The sequence below is a fragment of the Sus scrofa genome, chromosome 7, assembly GCF_000003025.6.
Source record: "Sus scrofa isolate TJ Tabasco breed Duroc chromosome 7, Sscrofa11.1, whole genome shotgun sequence".
NCBI lineage: Eukaryota > Metazoa > Chordata > Mammalia > Artiodactyla > Suidae > Sus > Sus scrofa.
In genome coordinates, this window is record NC_010449.5 from 45,698,324 (window position 1) to 45,716,928 (window position 18,605).

General features: G+C 41.1%; 1 protein-coding gene across 10 annotated transcripts in view; it reads right to left on the bottom strand.

Annotated features, from left to right (window-relative positions):
* Nucleotides 1-18,605, bottom strand: part of PKHD1 (PKHD1, fibrocystin/polyductin) — a 477,788-nt gene that overhangs the window by 250,970 nt on the left and 208,213 nt on the right. For all 10 annotated transcript variants that reach the window (XR_002345756.1, XM_021098821.1, XM_021098820.1 and 7 more), the window contains 5 exons: nucleotides 11,410-11,522; nucleotides 10,031-10,136; nucleotides 6,046-6,180; nucleotides 4,049-4,184; nucleotides 721-967 (listed from right to left, as the gene is read on the bottom strand). Coding sequence is in view for 9 of the 10 variants with exons in the window: in XM_021098821.1 (XP_020954480.1) it covers nucleotides 721-967; nucleotides 4,049-4,184; nucleotides 6,046-6,180; nucleotides 10,031-10,136; nucleotides 11,410-11,522 (737 nt within the window). In the remaining variant the exon portion in view is untranslated. The remainder of the gene's footprint in view (nucleotides 1-720; nucleotides 968-4,048; nucleotides 4,185-6,045; nucleotides 6,181-10,030; nucleotides 10,137-11,409; nucleotides 11,523-18,605) is intronic.

Below are 18,605 nucleotides of genomic sequence, written 5' to 3' on the forward strand. Positions count from 1 at the left end.
AGGACACTTAAAACAAAAGAAGGAAAGAAGTGTGGCTAAATATATACAATGCATTTGAAATAGGTAAAAGAACCCTAGACACTCAGCGATCATTACCTGGAAATTAAAGAGAGCAGAAGAAATCCTATTATGCATTATAAACAGCCCCGCTGCTGACTTAATGGTAGTTTGAGTAGCATAAGCAAGGAGTCCTTTCTCCAATATTAACAGGAAATGTATTGTACGAATCCAACTGTTCATGAAATTAACAAGGAAAATGAACTGGGGTGAAGCAACTTTGCAAGTAATAGGGAGGCTTCAGCAATTGGTTCCCTGGAGCAAACTGAACACTTAAAAAGAGCTTGGGGAGAATGCGTTTATATAAATGAGAATGGACATCCTTGGAAATTTTTAACAATACTCTTGATTTAAATACATGTCAAATTCTCTGTTGGTTGTAAGTCTTTTCAAGAGGAAGCTATTAGCTCAACATGCCAAGTGGTCAAGGGCTACGAGATTGGGTTCAGTAAATTATGGAAAGTTATCTGCCATTTGAATCAGCCGAAAACTACCATAAACTTGGGATTTGACAGCTGTCCAAATCATCCCCCCATCACTCTTGCAGAACTTAAATACTTCAAAGGGAATCTGGAAGACAATTTCCCTTCTACAAATAGCAGCAGCCTGAACGATAAATGCATGCCCATTGACAAACTAAAACATAGAGTTAATTCAACTTACAAACCAATAGACATACGATGAAAGAGGACATTTTCTTCACAGACACTGCCATGGACAAGCTGACTGAAGCTGGCCTTGACCAAACAAGAAGCTGAAAGGGTTTCCATAGATGCAAGAATGTGACTTCGATTTTTCCCAGACAGAGACCCATCCACATCTTCCAAAATTGCTGCATGAGGAAATGGAAATGCTACCAAGTTTGAAGAGTTTGTGAATTTCAACTGGTTGGTCTTCACAGTAAACCCACCTACAAATTGAAAGAAAGACTGTTACACAATGGCACAAAATAATATTATCACAAATGGCAACTGAGCTCACTGGGATATTTTCAGTACTTTTAAACTGCATATTTAGGAATTCTGTTGTGGCTCAGCAGTAACAAACCCAACTGGTATCCAGGAGGACATGGGTTCGATCCCTGGCCTTGCTCAGTGGGTTAAGGATCTGGCATTGCCGTGTGCTGTGATGTAGGTCACAGACGTGGCTCAGCTGTGGCTGTGGTATAGGTCAGCTGTGGTATAGACCGGCAGCTACAGCTCCGATTCGACTCCCAGCCTGGAAACTTCCATAAGCTTCAGGCGCAGCCCTAAAAAGACAAAGAAAAAAAGAAAGAAAGAAACTTAAATTGCATATTTATGCAGTTTTTACAATTCACTCACTTATTTATTCAAGGGAAAAAATATTTTGAGTGTTGACTGTATGCCAAGCCCTATGGTATGTTCTGGAGACAGAGGGAAACGAGAATGGTAATGGTGCCACCTTCACGCAGCCTGTGTTTTAGGACAGTGGTTCTCAACCAGGGCTGGTTTGCCCTCCAGGGGGCATTTGGCACCATTTGCAATCATTTCTGGCTGTCACAATTGGGTGGGTGGCATTGCTATGGCCATCTGATGGGGAGATTCAGGGATGCTAATAAGCATTCTATAATACTCAGGACAGTCCCTGCAACAAAAAGTTACCCAGTTCTAAATGCCAATAGTGTCAAGGGTGAGAAACTGTGCTCTCACGGGAAACAGTGACACGGAACAGTAATTTACAAATTACTAAATTCTAGAGGTGCTGTGGGGTTAGTCTTTCCTTCTTTCCTCTCTAGGTCTTCGATGGCAAATATAACCCCACCTCTTATGAGAGTTCTACTTTAAACATTTGCCCTCAAAAGCAAGAGTCAAGCAATCATGTGGGCAAATGGTAATAGTAACAGATTTTTTAAGTATTAGCTCTAGGGCTACAGTTTTTTGTTTGTTTTTTATGGCTGCAGTTCTTCGCAGCATTTCTCTCACACCACCCCATATGATTCATCCATACAGCTGCCCGTCCAGTTGCCTAGGAAAAAATGATGGCAGTGGTCATGTAATACTCATAGCCTTTTCATTACAATTTTAAAATTTGGTGTATTTCCCTTGTGGCTCAGTGGGTTAAGGATCCAGCGTTGTCCCTGCTGCGATTCAGGTCACTGCTGTGGCATGGGTTTGATCGCTGGTCCAGGAACTTCCACATGCCATGGGTGCAGCCAAAAAAACAAACAAAAAAATGTTTAAAGTCAGTAGGCATCTCTAGTATACATGCTATCATATTGCTGAATTATGTGTTTGAATTCTACTTCAAAACACCATGATTCCACTTCTGGCAACTTCTGTAGTTCAGCTAATATCACAAGCAGCTTGACAATTCAGTCATATTGGATTTCTTTGCAATTCTCTAGTCATAACCTGCTCTTTGAAAGGTTGTATTTTGCATATGCTCTTCCTAAAATGTAGAAATATCTCTCTGCCTATTTCTCCTTGCAGACTTCTCTTCGCCTTTCTTTTTTTTAATTTTTTTTTTTTTTATTTTCCCACTGTACAGCAAGGGGGTCAGGTTATCCTTACATGTATACATTACAATTACATTTTTCCCCCACCCTTTCTTCTGTTGCATCTTCGCCTTTCTAAGTCCTGCTTCACTCACTCTATGATGAAATCTTTCCCGACCCCTTCCCTTGCCCCGCTCACTGGTCTTGCTTAGTCCTCTAGTACTGAGCTCATCACACTATTACTTTCACTGACTTAGACATTTATTTTTGTGCCTAGATGTGGAGGTCCTGGAGGGCAAGAACTAGGTGTTTTTCATCTCTGTATGACCCAGTTTCTTAAACAGAACCTGGACGAGACAGCTTTTGAACAAATGAAAGAGATGGCTTAGCTAAGATCATCTAGTGAGAAAAGATTCGAGCTCATAAGGAGGAGTGTGCTTTTTTTTTTCAGTGTCTTATGAATGATATGAAACAGTGAAGCTATTAAATAACAGAGGAATTATGATTTGAAGCGATTGCCAAAGGCATTTTTTACTCCTATGATTACTTCTACAATCTGAAACTCAGATGCCACCCAAATAAAAACAATCTTTAGCTCTGCCTATAGAGCGAGGAAAAAAAAAAAAAAGGCAAAGTGGAGACTTACTGATTATTCATTTAATTAAAAAAACAAACAATTATCTAAATTGGTGATTCAAACCACAGGAGCATATTTACTTGAGTTACTTGGTTTGTCTGTTTACAATGATCAAATCAACTAGATTGCTCTCTACTTCTTTTCACCTTGGCCCATGAGTTCTCTAAGGGATTTCTCACCACCTCTGAGATGTGGTTAACAAGTGAACAAGAATTCCTACGGCCTCTCTGTGCACACAACAAGCCTCGGGCTGTTGAAAATATAAAGTACCTAAACTCTGGCTCTTTTGGGAAAACTTGCATGTGTGTTAGTTTATATCCATGTCTATCCATCCAGTTTCATCCATTAATTTCATCAGCAAACCTACTGAGTACTAGGCTCCTAGTAACTAACGATAAAACTCTGAGCAAAAGATATGTGATCAGATATAGAGAACAAACTAGTGGTTACCAGTGGGGAGAGGGAAGGGTTCAAGAAGTACAAGCTACTATGCCTCAAATAAATAAGCTATGAGGATATATTGTACAGAATAGGAAATAGAGCCAACATTTTATAATACCCTTAAATGGAGTATAATCCACACAAATATTGAACCACTGCGTCGTACACCTGAAACTAATAGAATATTATAAATCAACCATACATCAATAAAAAAGAGGAGAGATGATATCCATGCCTTTATGAAGCTCAGAGTCTAGCAGAGACATGGCACCATAATGCAGAGTGTGACAGGACCATGAAGGGAAAGATTGGGAGAAGGTAGGAGCCTCCCTGAGAGAACCTGGCCTCCTCTAGGACTTCTTTTAGGAGATTTGCACAGCAGTTCCCATTGATGTTTGTCACATTTACTTGAACCCTGGCCTTATTTATCATCTGTCTTATCTACTCAAACAACTTACCCTGTCCTCGGGAGCAGCCTGAACAGGTCCTGATGGCCACACAGTCCGCGAGATCAAAATTCATAAAGGTTGTGTTAGATATGATCAGTTCCCACCTTTTGGGAGTTTTGATCCCAGCTGACATACACAGGCTTCCCTGTGATTTAGAAGGGGGGAAAAAAAGGAGAGAAAAAAATAAGAGGATTTTTCTCAAACCCTCTCTTAAGACCAGCCTTCCATGGAGAACAGTTTGGAGAATACTGGAGTAGGCACTAATAGCTGCTTATTGCCAAAGCCATTTTCTATGGGTAATTGAGGATGAGTATTTGACCAGGTGCGGAAGGATACCCACGTGGTCCAAATTCCGAAGTACTGGTCATGATCTTGAACCATTTGATCTTGAATTAAATCATGATTTGATTTCCCGAAGCCTTCATTTCTTTACCTATAAATTCAGGAATTCGAACTAGATCAAATTTTAGGTAATATTTACCTCTAAAAATTGCATGGTTTTGTGATTCAGATGCCCAGCCAGGCTTAAGATCTCTCCTAGAACAAATTGTTTATTAACATTTTCTACCCAAGGACTTTAGTCCTGCACTTAGTTGTTAGGAGATGAGAAGCTCTTAGCAGCATTGCATTGCTGGTGAATCACTGCCCAGGGGTGAGATTATATTTTGTTATCTTATGATAAGCACCCTTTGTCATAAGCTCTATTTGAATTTATGTCACTCTCCCATTAACTATGATGTCTATTTAGCATCAATTAAGATGTTATGACATTAATTTGCCAGGACAGTTAGTTCCTCTGCTAGATGGGCATTTTGTTTTTAGCATCTCCTCTAAGGTTATTTCTAAGAAATATAAGGACCTTGGGTCAACCAGTATCACAGAATCTAAATTTGAGTCCCATCCTCCCCACTATGCAACCTAAAAAGAAGAATCATCTAGCAAGGTGGTAATCCTTTCAGAGAAAAAGAAAAAACTGGCAAAGATTTCCCTCCTGAAAATGATGGTTTTTGAAACAGATTGCAACTAGGTAAGTTTGAGAATCCAATGTAGGAAAATGTAGCTTGGTAAGAAAATAATTATTTTGCACTTAATACCTGTATCTATGACTATGAAATAACCAAAGGAAGTACAAAAGTCAATAACTAACACTGAAATTTCAGTTGGTCAAAGCATTTACGAACAAGCTAAAGAGAATACTCTTTCCTTGGTCCCCAGAAGCACTCTAGAGATCTCTTCCATCTATGATTGTTCTGACAACGTGATGCTAATATACACATAACTCTTTCAAGATCAGGAACTCAGAGGACCCACTATATGCCTGAAGTCAATAGCAGCCATGGCCTTCCCTTAAGGAGAACTAGTACTTCGTATCTAGGAAGTCCTCTGTGGCTCATCCACATCCTGGTCTCCTGGCCATGCAGTGGCACGGAAGTCATCCATAGTCTGGTGTTTACCATGAATAAATCCACACTGAGGCAGGTATCAGGGAGTCACTTAAGAAACCCAAGTATATTAGAGCAAATGACATAAATTCATATCACCTCTTTTTCTGCAGGGGACCTTAGAGTAAGAACCCTATGAATAAGATGTGAATGTTGAAACTTGGTAAATCCCAGATGCACAAAGACAATATGGAATCATGCTCTGTCATAATCCTTGTGAGGTTAGAGTAAATGAACCTAAAGTTATTAGGTTTATTATCAAATTGGTATGGGTAATAATGCTAAATTGCAATCAAATAAGTATTCTGCAAGTTACTCAGGGCTTTCATGATTTACATGGATGCATAATATTGAAAACTTATGTGCCTTTGAATTTCATTATAAATATCACCACTGTTACAAATAAAAAGCTCCTCCAACTTTCAGCAATTAAACACAAGATTTACTAAAAAAAAAAAAAAAAAAAGGTGCTATTAAAACTACATATTCTGGATTACCAGGGGGTCCAGCCCATGGGATTCCGTTTTGATAGACAACCTAAAACAATCAGACCAAGGCACTTACCTTGTGGGCAAAATGACCAAGTAATAAGCTGTCAGTAACTGAAGTATTTGCATCACTTTCCAAGATGTCAATTCCAAAATCTCTGCATGCATATACCTGGAAGTTTTCCAGGCGAAGATTGCTGCTTCTAAAAATCTATAAAGTAACAGCATATGTTATGTCAAAGGTCTGAGGCTCAGTTTTTCTTGCAGGCTTCCTGTACCTTCTTTAATTATTGATGAAGTATAAATAAGCATGCTCTACCATATTTAAGCAGCTTTTGTCCATCAATACATCCCAAAGTTGCCGTGAGGTCAGCACTAATTAGTCCCCTTTGGTAACATCCCCTCTGCACTTCTCCTCCTAACAACTGATGCATTAAAAAGGTCAATGTGAATTCTTCACATATCTAAGATAAACTTGCAACTGTCAAATCGCACAAAATTAATGGAGAAAAACAGAGCATCCAAGAACTTGAGTACTTAACACTTTCCTTCGGTGTCATGTATGTTAACTAACATTGTCAGAAAATTGCAAATATGCAACAAGTAATTCAGCATGACTACAGACTCAAAATATGTTACATGCAGATATATTGATGACAACGTGGGTTAGTGGCCCCAAACAAGGATCAAGTATTAACAAAATGAGCTTGTTAGTGTCAAAGGAGTCACAGTTGCTTGGGGGACAGACACTTGTTTTTTTACCTAGCACTGATGTTAGCTAATTATGTGATCTTGGGCAAGACATTTAACTTCTCCTAGGCTTCAGTTCATCCATCCTGAAAATCAGGGTGGAGGTCAGGACTAGCAATTAGCCTTACACAGTCAACTGTGCATTGTTTATTAAATAGAGTCATGTTTACATTCAGATCTTGAAGTGGGAGTTTCCTATTAACTAAGGCCAAGACACTCTTGATTTATCATAGTATAGTGTTTTCACTTGTCAATCAGACTTTGTGCTTGAATTTCAAGAATTGAGTAGCTCACATTTTCCATTAAGTAGGTACCAACAGCTTTTATAAAATGCTAGCTCTTTGAAGAAGGTTTATGTAAAAAAAAAAAAAAATAGGTGTGATATGAAATAACGACAGTTGTTACCTAATTACAGGCATCAGCCCAAGTTTTGGCAAATATACGCATATTCAAAAACAGCTCACCTCTCACATTAGCTAGAAATCCTAGTAATGTTTAAAGGAAATCAACACACAATAGCAAAAAGACCTATTTGTGAATGCAGCTTTCACAATGAATTATCATTTCCCCTTCCCTCTTTTAAAAAAATCACTCTGCATTTAGGAGACATGGTGAGAAGAGGGTTTTGTTTTGTTTTGTTTTGTTGTTTGTCTTTTTAGGGCTGCATCCATGGCATATGGAGGTTCCCAGGCTAGGGGTCTAATCGGAGCTATCACCACGGGCCTATGCCACAGCCTCAGCAACGCCAGATCCAAGCCGCGTCTGTGACCTACACCACAGCTCACAGCAATGCCAGATCCTTAACCCACTGAGCAAAGCCAGGGATCGAACCTGCAACCTCATGGTTCCTCGTTGGATTTATTTCTTCTGTGTCACAACGGGAACTCCAGGAAGAGGGTGTTTTTCTCAACTCTTCTTAACATACGTACAGAAGAGTCAAAACACCTGAGTTGGAATCCAGCAATTCTTAGTGTGTGACTTTAGCAAGTATTCTTCCCCCCACCCAGAGAAGGTTCTTATCTATAAACAGAGGGTCATTATGATGTGCCTCCCCCAAAGATTATGAAGATGATTCAGTTGGAAAAATATCCAGAAATATTAGCTCTCTGTATCATCAAATAGATGTTTATACCCAATAGGAATTTTACCTAATGGAACATCCTAAATATACATATGACTCTTGTTTAATGACCAGAATACAGAATACATTAGCTATATCTAATAATGAAAGTCTATGACATTTGAACACAATGTTCTTTTTGATGACGTAGAGACACGGCTCAAAATTACAATTTCCAGGAGTTCCCGCAGTGGTGCAACTGAAAACGAATCTGACTAGTATCCATGAGGATGTGGGTTTGATCCCTGGACTTGCTCAGTGGGTTAAGGATCTGGCATTGCCATGAGCTGTGGTGTAGGTTGCAGACCAGGCTAGGATCTGGTGTTGCTGTTGCTATGGCTATGGCATAGGCCAGCAGCTATAGCTCCAATTCTGCTCCTAACCTGGGAACCTCCATATGCCTCGGGTGCAGCTCTAAACAGATAAAAAAAAAAAAAAAAAAAAAAAATCGGTTGACTATGGATGTGTGAGTTTATTTCTGGACTCTCAATTCCCTTCTATATTTCTTTCCCTGCACCCACACCACACTGTCTTAATTATTCTTGTCTTATAGTAAGTTTTGAAATAAGAAATTTAAGTCTTCTGGAGTTCCCATCGTGGAAATGAGTCCGACTAGGAACCATGAAGTTGCAGGTCGATCCTTGACCTCGCTCAGTGGGTTAAGGATCCAGCGTTGCCGTGAGCTGTTGTGTAGGTCACAGATGCTACTCATATGTGGAGTTTCTGTGGCTGTGGTGCAGGCCAGCAGCTGTAGCTCCGATTGGATCCCTAGCCTGGGAACTTACTTCCATACGCCTCAGGTACAGCCCTAAAAATAAAAAATAAAAAAAAAAGTGTAAGTCTTCTTTCTTTATTCTTCTTTCTTGGGATTGTTTTGGGGGAAGTTAACATTTTAAATCTAAAAGTGAAGTTCCAAGAGCATTTTCATTGTTTGATAGTTTTGACTGATTACACTGGAATGTGCCAGAGTTCAGTCTTTAAGGATCTTTTTTTTTTTCCTTTATGGGTTTGGCACTTCTGATTGCAGAGCTTGAGAAAACCGACTCAAACAATCTTCTTTTAATACTTTCATTTTAGTGGGTTATTTCCTCTAGAACAAGGCCATTCGAGAGCATGGCAACAGAGTTTAAGACTTCGCATGGCACGAATTGCTTCACTGCATAAACATTCTGTAGGATTTGTCACCCCTGTCTTCCTAGTGCTCATGGGGTGCAAAGTACCTTATCAACTTTGATGAGAACATAGTACTTAATACCACTGGGATTTTTCTTGTTAGCTACCCCAATTTTGTATTTTGGGGTTTTCCCCATTTGTAATTGTTTTCCTTATGTTGAATATGTGAAAGAAATGCCTAACTTCCTTTCTGTGACTTAATTATATGTTTTCATTCTATTTCCTGGATGCCCTGTAGATACAGTTCTTCATCTGGGTATTTTAGGCTCCATATTTTTATGTGGCAGAGACTAAATGTCTGCAATTGTCTCTGGGTAACACTAACTAGTGACCCTGGATACTTTTCACATGTTGCTAGCAAGAGTGAGCCTACCAAGCTCTTCTAAGAAATCACTGAGACAATGAAAAGTAAATGATTGAACATGAACATTTTTCTCTTTCAAGGAAAATAGGAAAAAAAAAAAAAAGACTCATTCATCAAGGTCAAAAGGCCACCTTGAGCTACAGTGTTTCTGTGCCAGTAATAAAAGCACTTTTCCTTGAGACTGAAGCAAGTACTCGTCAGGATATTAGGGCATCAAATACACAACATTGGGAGTTCGGATTCTGAACCTGATTTTGCCACTAACTAACTGTGTGACCTTTGGCAACTCCCTCTACTTTCTAAGTTTTAATTTTTTCTCTCTAAATAAGCGAGTGAGGGGAGAATAGATGACCTCCATGATCCCTTCTGGTTGCAAATCTTTAAGATTCTGTTGTTCCCTATTAGAGTTGCTAAAACATTGCCATAGAGGAAAGGAATGAACCTTGGCTGACTGACTAGGAATTTGTTCATCCGACAGCTATTCTACACACACATCTCTGATACTGTTGGCTCGTTAAAGCTATGCTAATATCATAGGGCTCCCCCACCCCCTAGCAGCAAACTGTTCCCCTTTAAATAGAGATGCAGAATAAATTTCCATGAGCAAATAAATGATGGTTCTAAAAAAAAAAAAAAAAAAAAAAAGACACATACCTGGGCACCACCTGCACTTCCCCAAACTGTGAAATGTTGGAACAAGGTAGGGCCGGTGCCATTATCCCAAGGTGGCTGAAACTTAGGGTAGACAATGAGACCACTCCTAGGATGAAAAATTAAGAGTGAAACCTAGCCGATCTCTGCCTTTCTCATATGTCTCTTTTTTTTTTTTTTCTCATTGGAAAATATAAAAGTAAAGGTTCTGAAGAAAGCAGAGGAGAGATGAGACTTGTGACCTTCTCTCTGTCACTGCCCATTCCTCAGCCCTGCCTTTCTGCCACCCTCTGTGAGCCACTCCTGGATCCCAACAGGATGCAGGTCCCAGGCCTTCTAGAGTCATCACCTTCCTAGAAGTCTTGCCCTTCAGAATTCAATCCCTGCTCTTCCATCAACCCCTTCTCGACCCATCCCCTTGCTGGAAAAATAAGACACCAGCACCTGTAATGCCTCCAACTTTTGTGCTTCTCCTCAAAATCCCATAGCATGGTGCTATTTTGGAAACCTTCTCTCCTCACGTTCCAGAGCTGCTGAGAACAGCTAGATAAACCTTCAAAATCTTAACAATAACTTTACGACACATAGACTCATCCTAGCCTTACTATCACTTCAGTATGGCAGAGGAATCCTGCTTTGTCCTTATTCCAGTCTCCTTATTGTTGCCCATCATTGTAGTATTATTTTACTCTTATTGTCATAATTATTACCATAATTACTGATATTGAGTACTGAGTTCCTACTCTAGTCCAGATTCTCTTAGGTGCATTATATAAGTCAGCTCCAATTTTCATGTCGAACTTTTGATAGAGATCTGTCCCCATTTTACAAAGAAAGGATCTGACTTTAAAAAAAAAAGAAAGAAAGAAAGAAAAAGTGCTGTACTAGAATAAAGTTTGGATTAGAATCATGGCCTGACTAATTCTGAAGTTCACATGTTTCCTGTGTTCCTACCCTGTTTTCCAGCCCTTTCTCTTTGCAGAGGACTTTATCTTCTACATAACAAAGACCTTGAATGAATCCCTTCTCATCTCACAGTGGCATGCAGGTCACAAAGAGCCTCCTCTCCAAACTTCATCTCTAGGGCCCAGGCACTCTAGCCTCCCCATTGCCCTCAGTCTCTTAGAAGTTTAATTCATCTCTCTATTGAATTCTCCTCTAGCCACAAAAGGTGCGTTCTGTCCTGCGCCCCCTCAAGAGACCGCTCCCTCTCTCCCTTTTCCCTTCCCCACAAACTTCGGATCCAAAACACTCACTGAGACATGTCATCAAATCTCATACAGATGCCAAATGTCATCAACCCTCTCTGTGAGTGTTGTATGAGAAAAATGTTAAACCATAAGCCATACACTCAGAGTGTAGATGAATATCCCCCAAATTACCTTGTACAAGAATGAGCACTATTCCGGGTGAAAGAGAGAAGCGGAGCTTGGGATGTTTGGTTGGTCACAAGATGAAAAAAGTAGCCATAACCAGAAGCACACACCTGGTTTCCCTACAGAAAGTGAGGACAGTTAAACAAGAGTTAGTTCATATACTAGAAGGCTGTTGGAAAGAAAGACTCTTAACACTGCTCATTCTGCTTTTTCACTCACTTCTTGTCAAGGTACATCGATATATTTATGGACTCATTTATTCTTCCCCTCCTCCACCTTAAGGAACATCATTCCTTTTCCTCTAGGTGGGTCAACTTGACTGTAATTCGCCCACCTCAATAGCTGGCATCTCACGTTAAAATGCCTTCGTAAGCTTTTACAGTAAGAAGCTTACTTGTGTCACCTAATACAAGCTCTCCTCCTTGGCATAAGAAGAATACGCAGGTGCAAATGCATACCTACCACCAAGTGTCCACAAAGGGCTCATTCTGATCCTTTGAACAAATTGATGATTTGGCTATGAGCTGAAGGCCAATTATTGCTTTATCCATGCCTTAGTTTTGAGACACAGTGGCTGAATTCAAATACAACCCAACTCTCCCCAAGGTGCTCTTGTCCTCATTAGATCATTTTAATTACCTAATAGTTCTTTATAGGATTTACTATCTAACTAATGTAATGTCTTCTATATGTACCTATGTTAGGGAACCATTGACTGAAACTGCCCACCTTGATCAGGCATGATAATAGCTGCTTGCATGAGTTGTCTCACAAGAAGACACCCTGATAAGGAATATGGTGCTGCCCTAAAAACTAACTGGGAGGATTGGGAGGGGCCAGCAGGATGGAGGAGATGACCAACCTCCCAGGATCCTTGGTGCTGGAATCCATCTTGGCTGAGAGATGCATGTGCCACCAAGAAGGACCCTGAGCCAGCAAGATGATTGGCCAAAGACCACCTGGACACTAACCCATTCCTGTAAAAGTGGAGAGTTTGAGCCACATGGCAGAGCAGTTCTCCTGGGTTTCCTTACCCTGCTGCTCTCTACCCAGTCACCCCTTGCCAATAAAGTCTTTTGCTTTGTCAGCATGTGTGTCTCCTTGAACCATTCATTTCCAAGTGTTAGACAAGAGGCCATTCTTGGGCCCTGGAAAGGGTCTCCATTCTTGCAACACACATAAAACCTAAATTCTCCATTCAATGATTGGAGTTTGGGGCTTTAATTCGGATTGAATGGAATACAATGAGAGTATGTATCTTTATAAATTCAGTGAAGTACCACCAAATATCCATCACTATGTAATACACTTCAGGACTGAGTAGAAAAACAACTTCCTAAAGAGTATAATAATGTACACAGAGGTACTTGGCTTGGCGTACCCAATACATACAAAAATTTTTATTTTGTTGCCAACATTGCAAAACTAGGAGACTTGATGTAAAAACTTAGACTTAACAGTTTCTTAATAATACTGAGCCCAATTCCTGCAGGGTGACCATAGATGAGCTGGAGCTAAGAAAGGGCCACCTTCTTGGATTGTGGATTCTTTTGCCATAGTCCCCACACTTCCTGCTTCACTTATTTATGATACCAGGCTGCTCCCTACAGGCATTTACAAACTCTTAGCTCCAGGCTGTAAAGCAAATGATATGTGGGCTGTTATGTCTGTGGGAAGGATGAAGGGCCAACAGATCAGGATGCTGGACTCCTTCCCCCACACTTGCATGCACCTGTCTTGCCCATGTTTACTCAGAGAAGAGAAGCTAGGGAAAAAATTGCTCAGCTAGCCTCAGGCCTAAGCTTTGTGTGACAGGGAGAAAAAGACCCTAGGTGATTTTGCATGTTCTATCCCTGTTCTCCTAGGGGGTTGACATGGCCTGGCTGGTGTGAGAAAAAAGAATGCTGAGTGTTCTCTCTGTGAGCAAATGTCTCCTGGGAACGCACCCTGCAGTACAAGAACAGCTTATCCTGAACACTGGCATCAGGGCACAGAGGAGGGAAGCAGAAGGATTGTGACACTATGCAACCCAAAAAGGCATTAAACATTCTATAAAACAGCACTTTAGGGCTATAGGTGCCACTATGTGAGGCTCAGTGGGACTATGCTGGGAGTGCCTTGCTAAAACAGTTCCTAAACTTTAGCATGCATCCAGGGTACAGTTCTAAGACTTAGCAAATAAAACACAGGCACCCCATCACACTTATATAAAAAAAAAAAAGTTAGTATAAGTATATCCCAAAGACTGCATGAGATATACTTACACTAAAAAATTTTAAATTCAATTCTGAAATTTAAATTTATCCATTCTGTGTATTTTGTCTGGCAACCCTAACCCAGAGTAAATCGAATACAGATTTCTAGGCTCCACCACTAGATATCCCAACTGAGTAGGTGTTGGGGTGGTGGTGAAGGGATGGGATATAGGATTCTGCATCTTGAGCATCACAGAAGGGTCCAAGGCACATGATCTTCAGACCTTATTCTGAGAACTGCTTCTCCAGAGGCGACTAAGATATTAAAAATATACTATCTAGTCATCAAGGGTCCTAGAAGATTTTTTTTCAAAGAGGAGAGAGATACTGGGAAAAATTCATTTCCTGGTGATTTTGCTACAAGTTGCTTTAATGGCCATTGTAGGACCAGAGACCTACTAAATCAGGGTGGGAATCTGTTATCAGGTCCCCAGCAAAAAGACTGCCCAACTCAGTGCAAATTATATTTATGTTGGTTTTTTTTCTTTTCCTTAGAAGTATTTATCTTTTTTTTTTTTTTAAGTTATGGCCACGTGTAATAACAACACTCATCATAGTAAAGATATTGAGAGAAGCTGCTACAGGCCAGGTAGCAGATTTTAGAGCCTCATCTATTTTCACAACAATTCTGAGTTTTGTATTCTTATTACAATTTCACAAAGAAACTGGAGCTTGGCAAAGCTGAGTAACCTTCTCCAAGTCACAGAGCTAATAACTGTCATAAGAAAGCTCCACTCACATCCAAGCCTGGAAGTGTAGGTCTAGATAGTAGGCCAGGATGGAGAAATAAAGGCAAAATCAAGAACCAAGGATGCCAACAACAGGGTTTATGTGAGAAATGTAAACAACAGTGTGCAATGATGAGTCAGGCCACTAGGTCAAGGGCAGAAGAGGAGAGTTTGCTATGGCTTCCCCAGTAGTGGACAAAATCTGTTGGACTACTTTCTTTGCGGGAGTCAACCTAACATGGACATTCAAGCAAGAGAAATTCCAGAGAGAAATTAACTGTTCAAGTAAGCCAGTTCCTTGAGGTGTGTGTCTATAGTCACAAGAAAAAAGTGAGTCAACCCTTCAGGCACCAGGTAACTAGTAGACAAGACACAGGTAGTGTTTGCTATTGCTACCTAAATACAGGTTTCCTCAAAATCAGGGAGCTTCTATCAGGTTGGCTTAAGGAGTTGCTCTCCAAAATTCTCACCAAGGAATACCCGTGTGGCACAGTGGAAATGAATCTAACTAGCATCCACGATGATGTGGGCTCAATCCCTGGCCTCACTCAGTGGGTTAAGGATCCAGTATTTCCATGAGCTGTGGTGTAGGTCACAGACACGGCTCAGATCCCAAGTTACTGTGGCTGTAAAGTAGGCTGGCAGCTGTAGCTTGGATTCGCCCCCTAGCCTGGGAACTACATATGCCACAGGTGTGGCCCTAAAAAGAAAAATAAAAAAAAAAATTCTCACCAAAAATCAAAACAATATAAAATCCTTCCCATCCACACCATGGAGGAAAAAAGCAGGCTCAGCTCAGAGTGCAGAGAGACACATGGGTACAAACATGGGCAAATTCCCACCAGGCAGAAGAAGATATGACATTTTGAAGAGCACATTTAAAGAAGACAAAGAATCCAGCAGTTCCCACCATTGCTCAGCAGAAACAAATCTGACTAGCATCCATGAGGACGCAGGTTTGATCCCTGGCCTCGCTCAGTGGGTTAAGGATCCGGCATTGCCATGAGCTGTGGTGTAGGTCACAGATGTGGCTCGGATCTGGAGTTGCTGTGGCTGTAGTGTAGGCCAGCGGCTACAGTCCAATTCAGCTTCTAGCCTGGGAATTTCCATATACCATGGTTAGGGCCCTAGAAAGATTTAAAAAAAAAAGAGAGAGAGAGAGAAAGGACAAAGGATCCAAAATTCCAGAATTATAGGCATTGGGTGTTATCAAGGCTTAGACATAAAGTTAATGAAGACTGGCTACTGACCTAGGATTTTTTGAGCAACAACAGAAGAAAAGATTGAGATTGTCTGTAATTGCTCTTCAACATCAATGCAGACAGCGAGGGATATGAACATTGGGATGGGACACAGAAAAGGTTTAGAACTAAAAGAAAGTTCTGACCTACTCCAGGAGAGAGCTCTTCCTCACAGCTTTTTAAAAAAAATGTTATTGAAGTGTAGTCGATTTATAATATGTTAATTTCTGCTGTTCAGCAAAGTGATTCAGACTGTGAGTGTGTGTATATATATATATATATATATACACACATACACACTCCAAGACTTTATTATTAAAGGCAGCTCTGGGAGTTCCCATCGTGGCTCAATGGAAATGAATCTGACCAGGAATCATGAGGTGTGGGTTTGATCCCTGGCCTTGCTCAGTGGTTAAGGATCCAGCATTGCCGTGAGCTATGATGTAGGTTGCAGATTCAGCTTGGATCCCATGTTGCTGTGGCCGTGGTGTAGGCCAGAGGCTACAGCTCCAATTTGACTCCTAGCCTGGGAAGCTCCATATGCTGCAAGCGTGACCCTAAAAAGCAAAAAATAAAATAAAATAAAATAAAATAAAATAAAATAAAATAAAAAGGGAGCTCTGTGAACTTGGGAGTGAAAATATAGCAGTACTCCCTACAGAAGGGAACTTCAGGGAGGCTGTTCCTCTCTGGGTGTGCTACGTGTTCTACTAGGGACACACCCACATGCTCATGAGCGCGTGCAAACACACACACACACACACACACACACACAGATGCACTCACACAGAACCAAGCAAAGTCAATATGAAAGAAAAACTGAAATCAGATGTTCTAAAACCCAACAATACTCAACTCATGGCTCATGTGAGAGGAAGAACCAGTGCCCCAGGCCCTGGAGGTTGTCAGCGTCTGGGGAAGTGTGAGTAAAGGCCAGAGTTGACCTGAGATCAGAGGCCTGGCCAGCAGGCAGCAGCAAAGACCTGGTCGGGGGCACTAGCACTTGCTGACACAGCCACTGGGGCCTTTTCCCTGACATCAACCTGCAGTTCACTGTGGACAATGAAGCCTCTCTCATCCTGGGGATCTGTAATCTGGTGGCCATGCCCCCTCTTTCACTCAGTTACAGAAGGTCGTCTTTCTTTGTAGGCTAGTGGCCCATTTTCCATTGTACTCCATTATTTGAGACTCTGAGCATTTCTCCAACGAGGCCACTTACAATTCTAATCACCTGCCTTATCACATGGCAAAAGTGACTTTGGGATATCATTGAATATGAAGCTGCATCGCTATTCAAGATGCTAACATGACTTCAGGGAAACAGGACCATCTCTAAGACTCTAATTATCTGGGTTGACAGAGTCTGCAGCTATGGTTGCCAGTCAAGGATGATACTGATCCCCAGAGAGCACTTGGAAATCTCTGGAGACAGTTTTCGGAGAGGGGTTCTACTGGCATTAAGTAGCCAGTGACCAGAGATGCTGTTATACAGAAGATAGCCTCTCATAAGCTGTCTTATAAGCCCCCAAATGTTAATGCCACCAAGATTTTAAAAAACCCTGGTCCACAGTCTCCATTTGTTCTTGGCATAATCCATACCCATTGTCTAGTATCTCATCTCCAAATTTTGATGGAAAGACCGATCTAAATATAAAAACCATGGTTAACTGCAATAAGAATACTGTGACAGTTTTTTCTGGGAGGGTGTTTATACCTTTTTAAACAATCCCATCTGCCATTAGGCATTCCCCAAAAGAACACTTCTGAGCGTTGAAGACACGTCCTCATGATTCTCAGCTTTGAAGAATCACTGTCACTGGGTTGTCAAATACCAACGCCTTCATGGGAACACAAGGAACTAAAACGGCTCTTGATTCTCGGGGATGATGACACACTGGAACCTTCCTCAGGGAAGCACACATGAAGCTCCACCTTCCACGTAACCTGTGTTGACTGACTGTGCCTCTACTGACCCAATGAGCCATGGGAAAGGCCATGAGTATGTAAGAACCAAGGTTTAATGGAAGGGCTTCTGAAACCCCTACCTTTCTGCAAGCATACAAACAATGAGAACGGTGCTCTAGAGGCCCAAAGCCACTGTCTCATTTGGACATACACCTCTATTTCATCATCAGTGAAATGCTCATTCATACGAAGACTCTCCTTGAGAGGGGAAAATTCAAATATTTCCAGAACATACTCCAAGGGGCTTCGTCCCTACCCATCACCTTGGCCAGACAGGTGCTCAGAAAGCATGTATTTTGAGGGACTGAATAGATCTGCTGAACCCTCTGCCCTGGTGCCATTACTATCTGTGGACATCTGGGTGTTCATATAGAAATGCTTTCTAAGTGCATTTATAGTCAGGTGGGATATTGCAACTTCATCTTCTGTTAGCCAATAAGGCTCCCTTTCCTCATAAAAGAAGCACTTGAACCATCGCATGACATTACTTCCCAGCCCTTTTTTACTCTCCATTCTGATTGGGTATGCTGCAAATGATTCATGGGGAGAAACCACATATGTATGCAGGCAGCCAGCGGCTGGCGGGGAAGAGTTTAAGGCAAGCAGGGAATTTTGTGTGGAAATCAATTCTTTGCGGAAGTCAATGCATTATGGACATTCAAGCAAGAGAAATTCCAGAGAGAAATTAACTGCCCAAGTAAGCCAGCTCCTTGAGGTGTGCATCTATAGTCACTAAGGAAAAAAAAATAAAAAGGAGAGAGTTAACCCTTCAGGCAGCTCTTAAATATACATTAGCTATTGAGTGGGGAGAGCTAGAGAGCTGAAATCAGCCTTTAAACACAGAATTCCCTACAAAATTGATTCACAAACCAGAACAAATTCCCCTCAAATTAAATGGATGTTCCCAAAGAGTGGGTCTCCAGGGGTTTTCCGTTGGCTATCCTAAATAGGGATCTGGTCATGGGAAATTTCCAGTGCCAACGTACACACGGGATATTCTGGAGCTCTAGGAG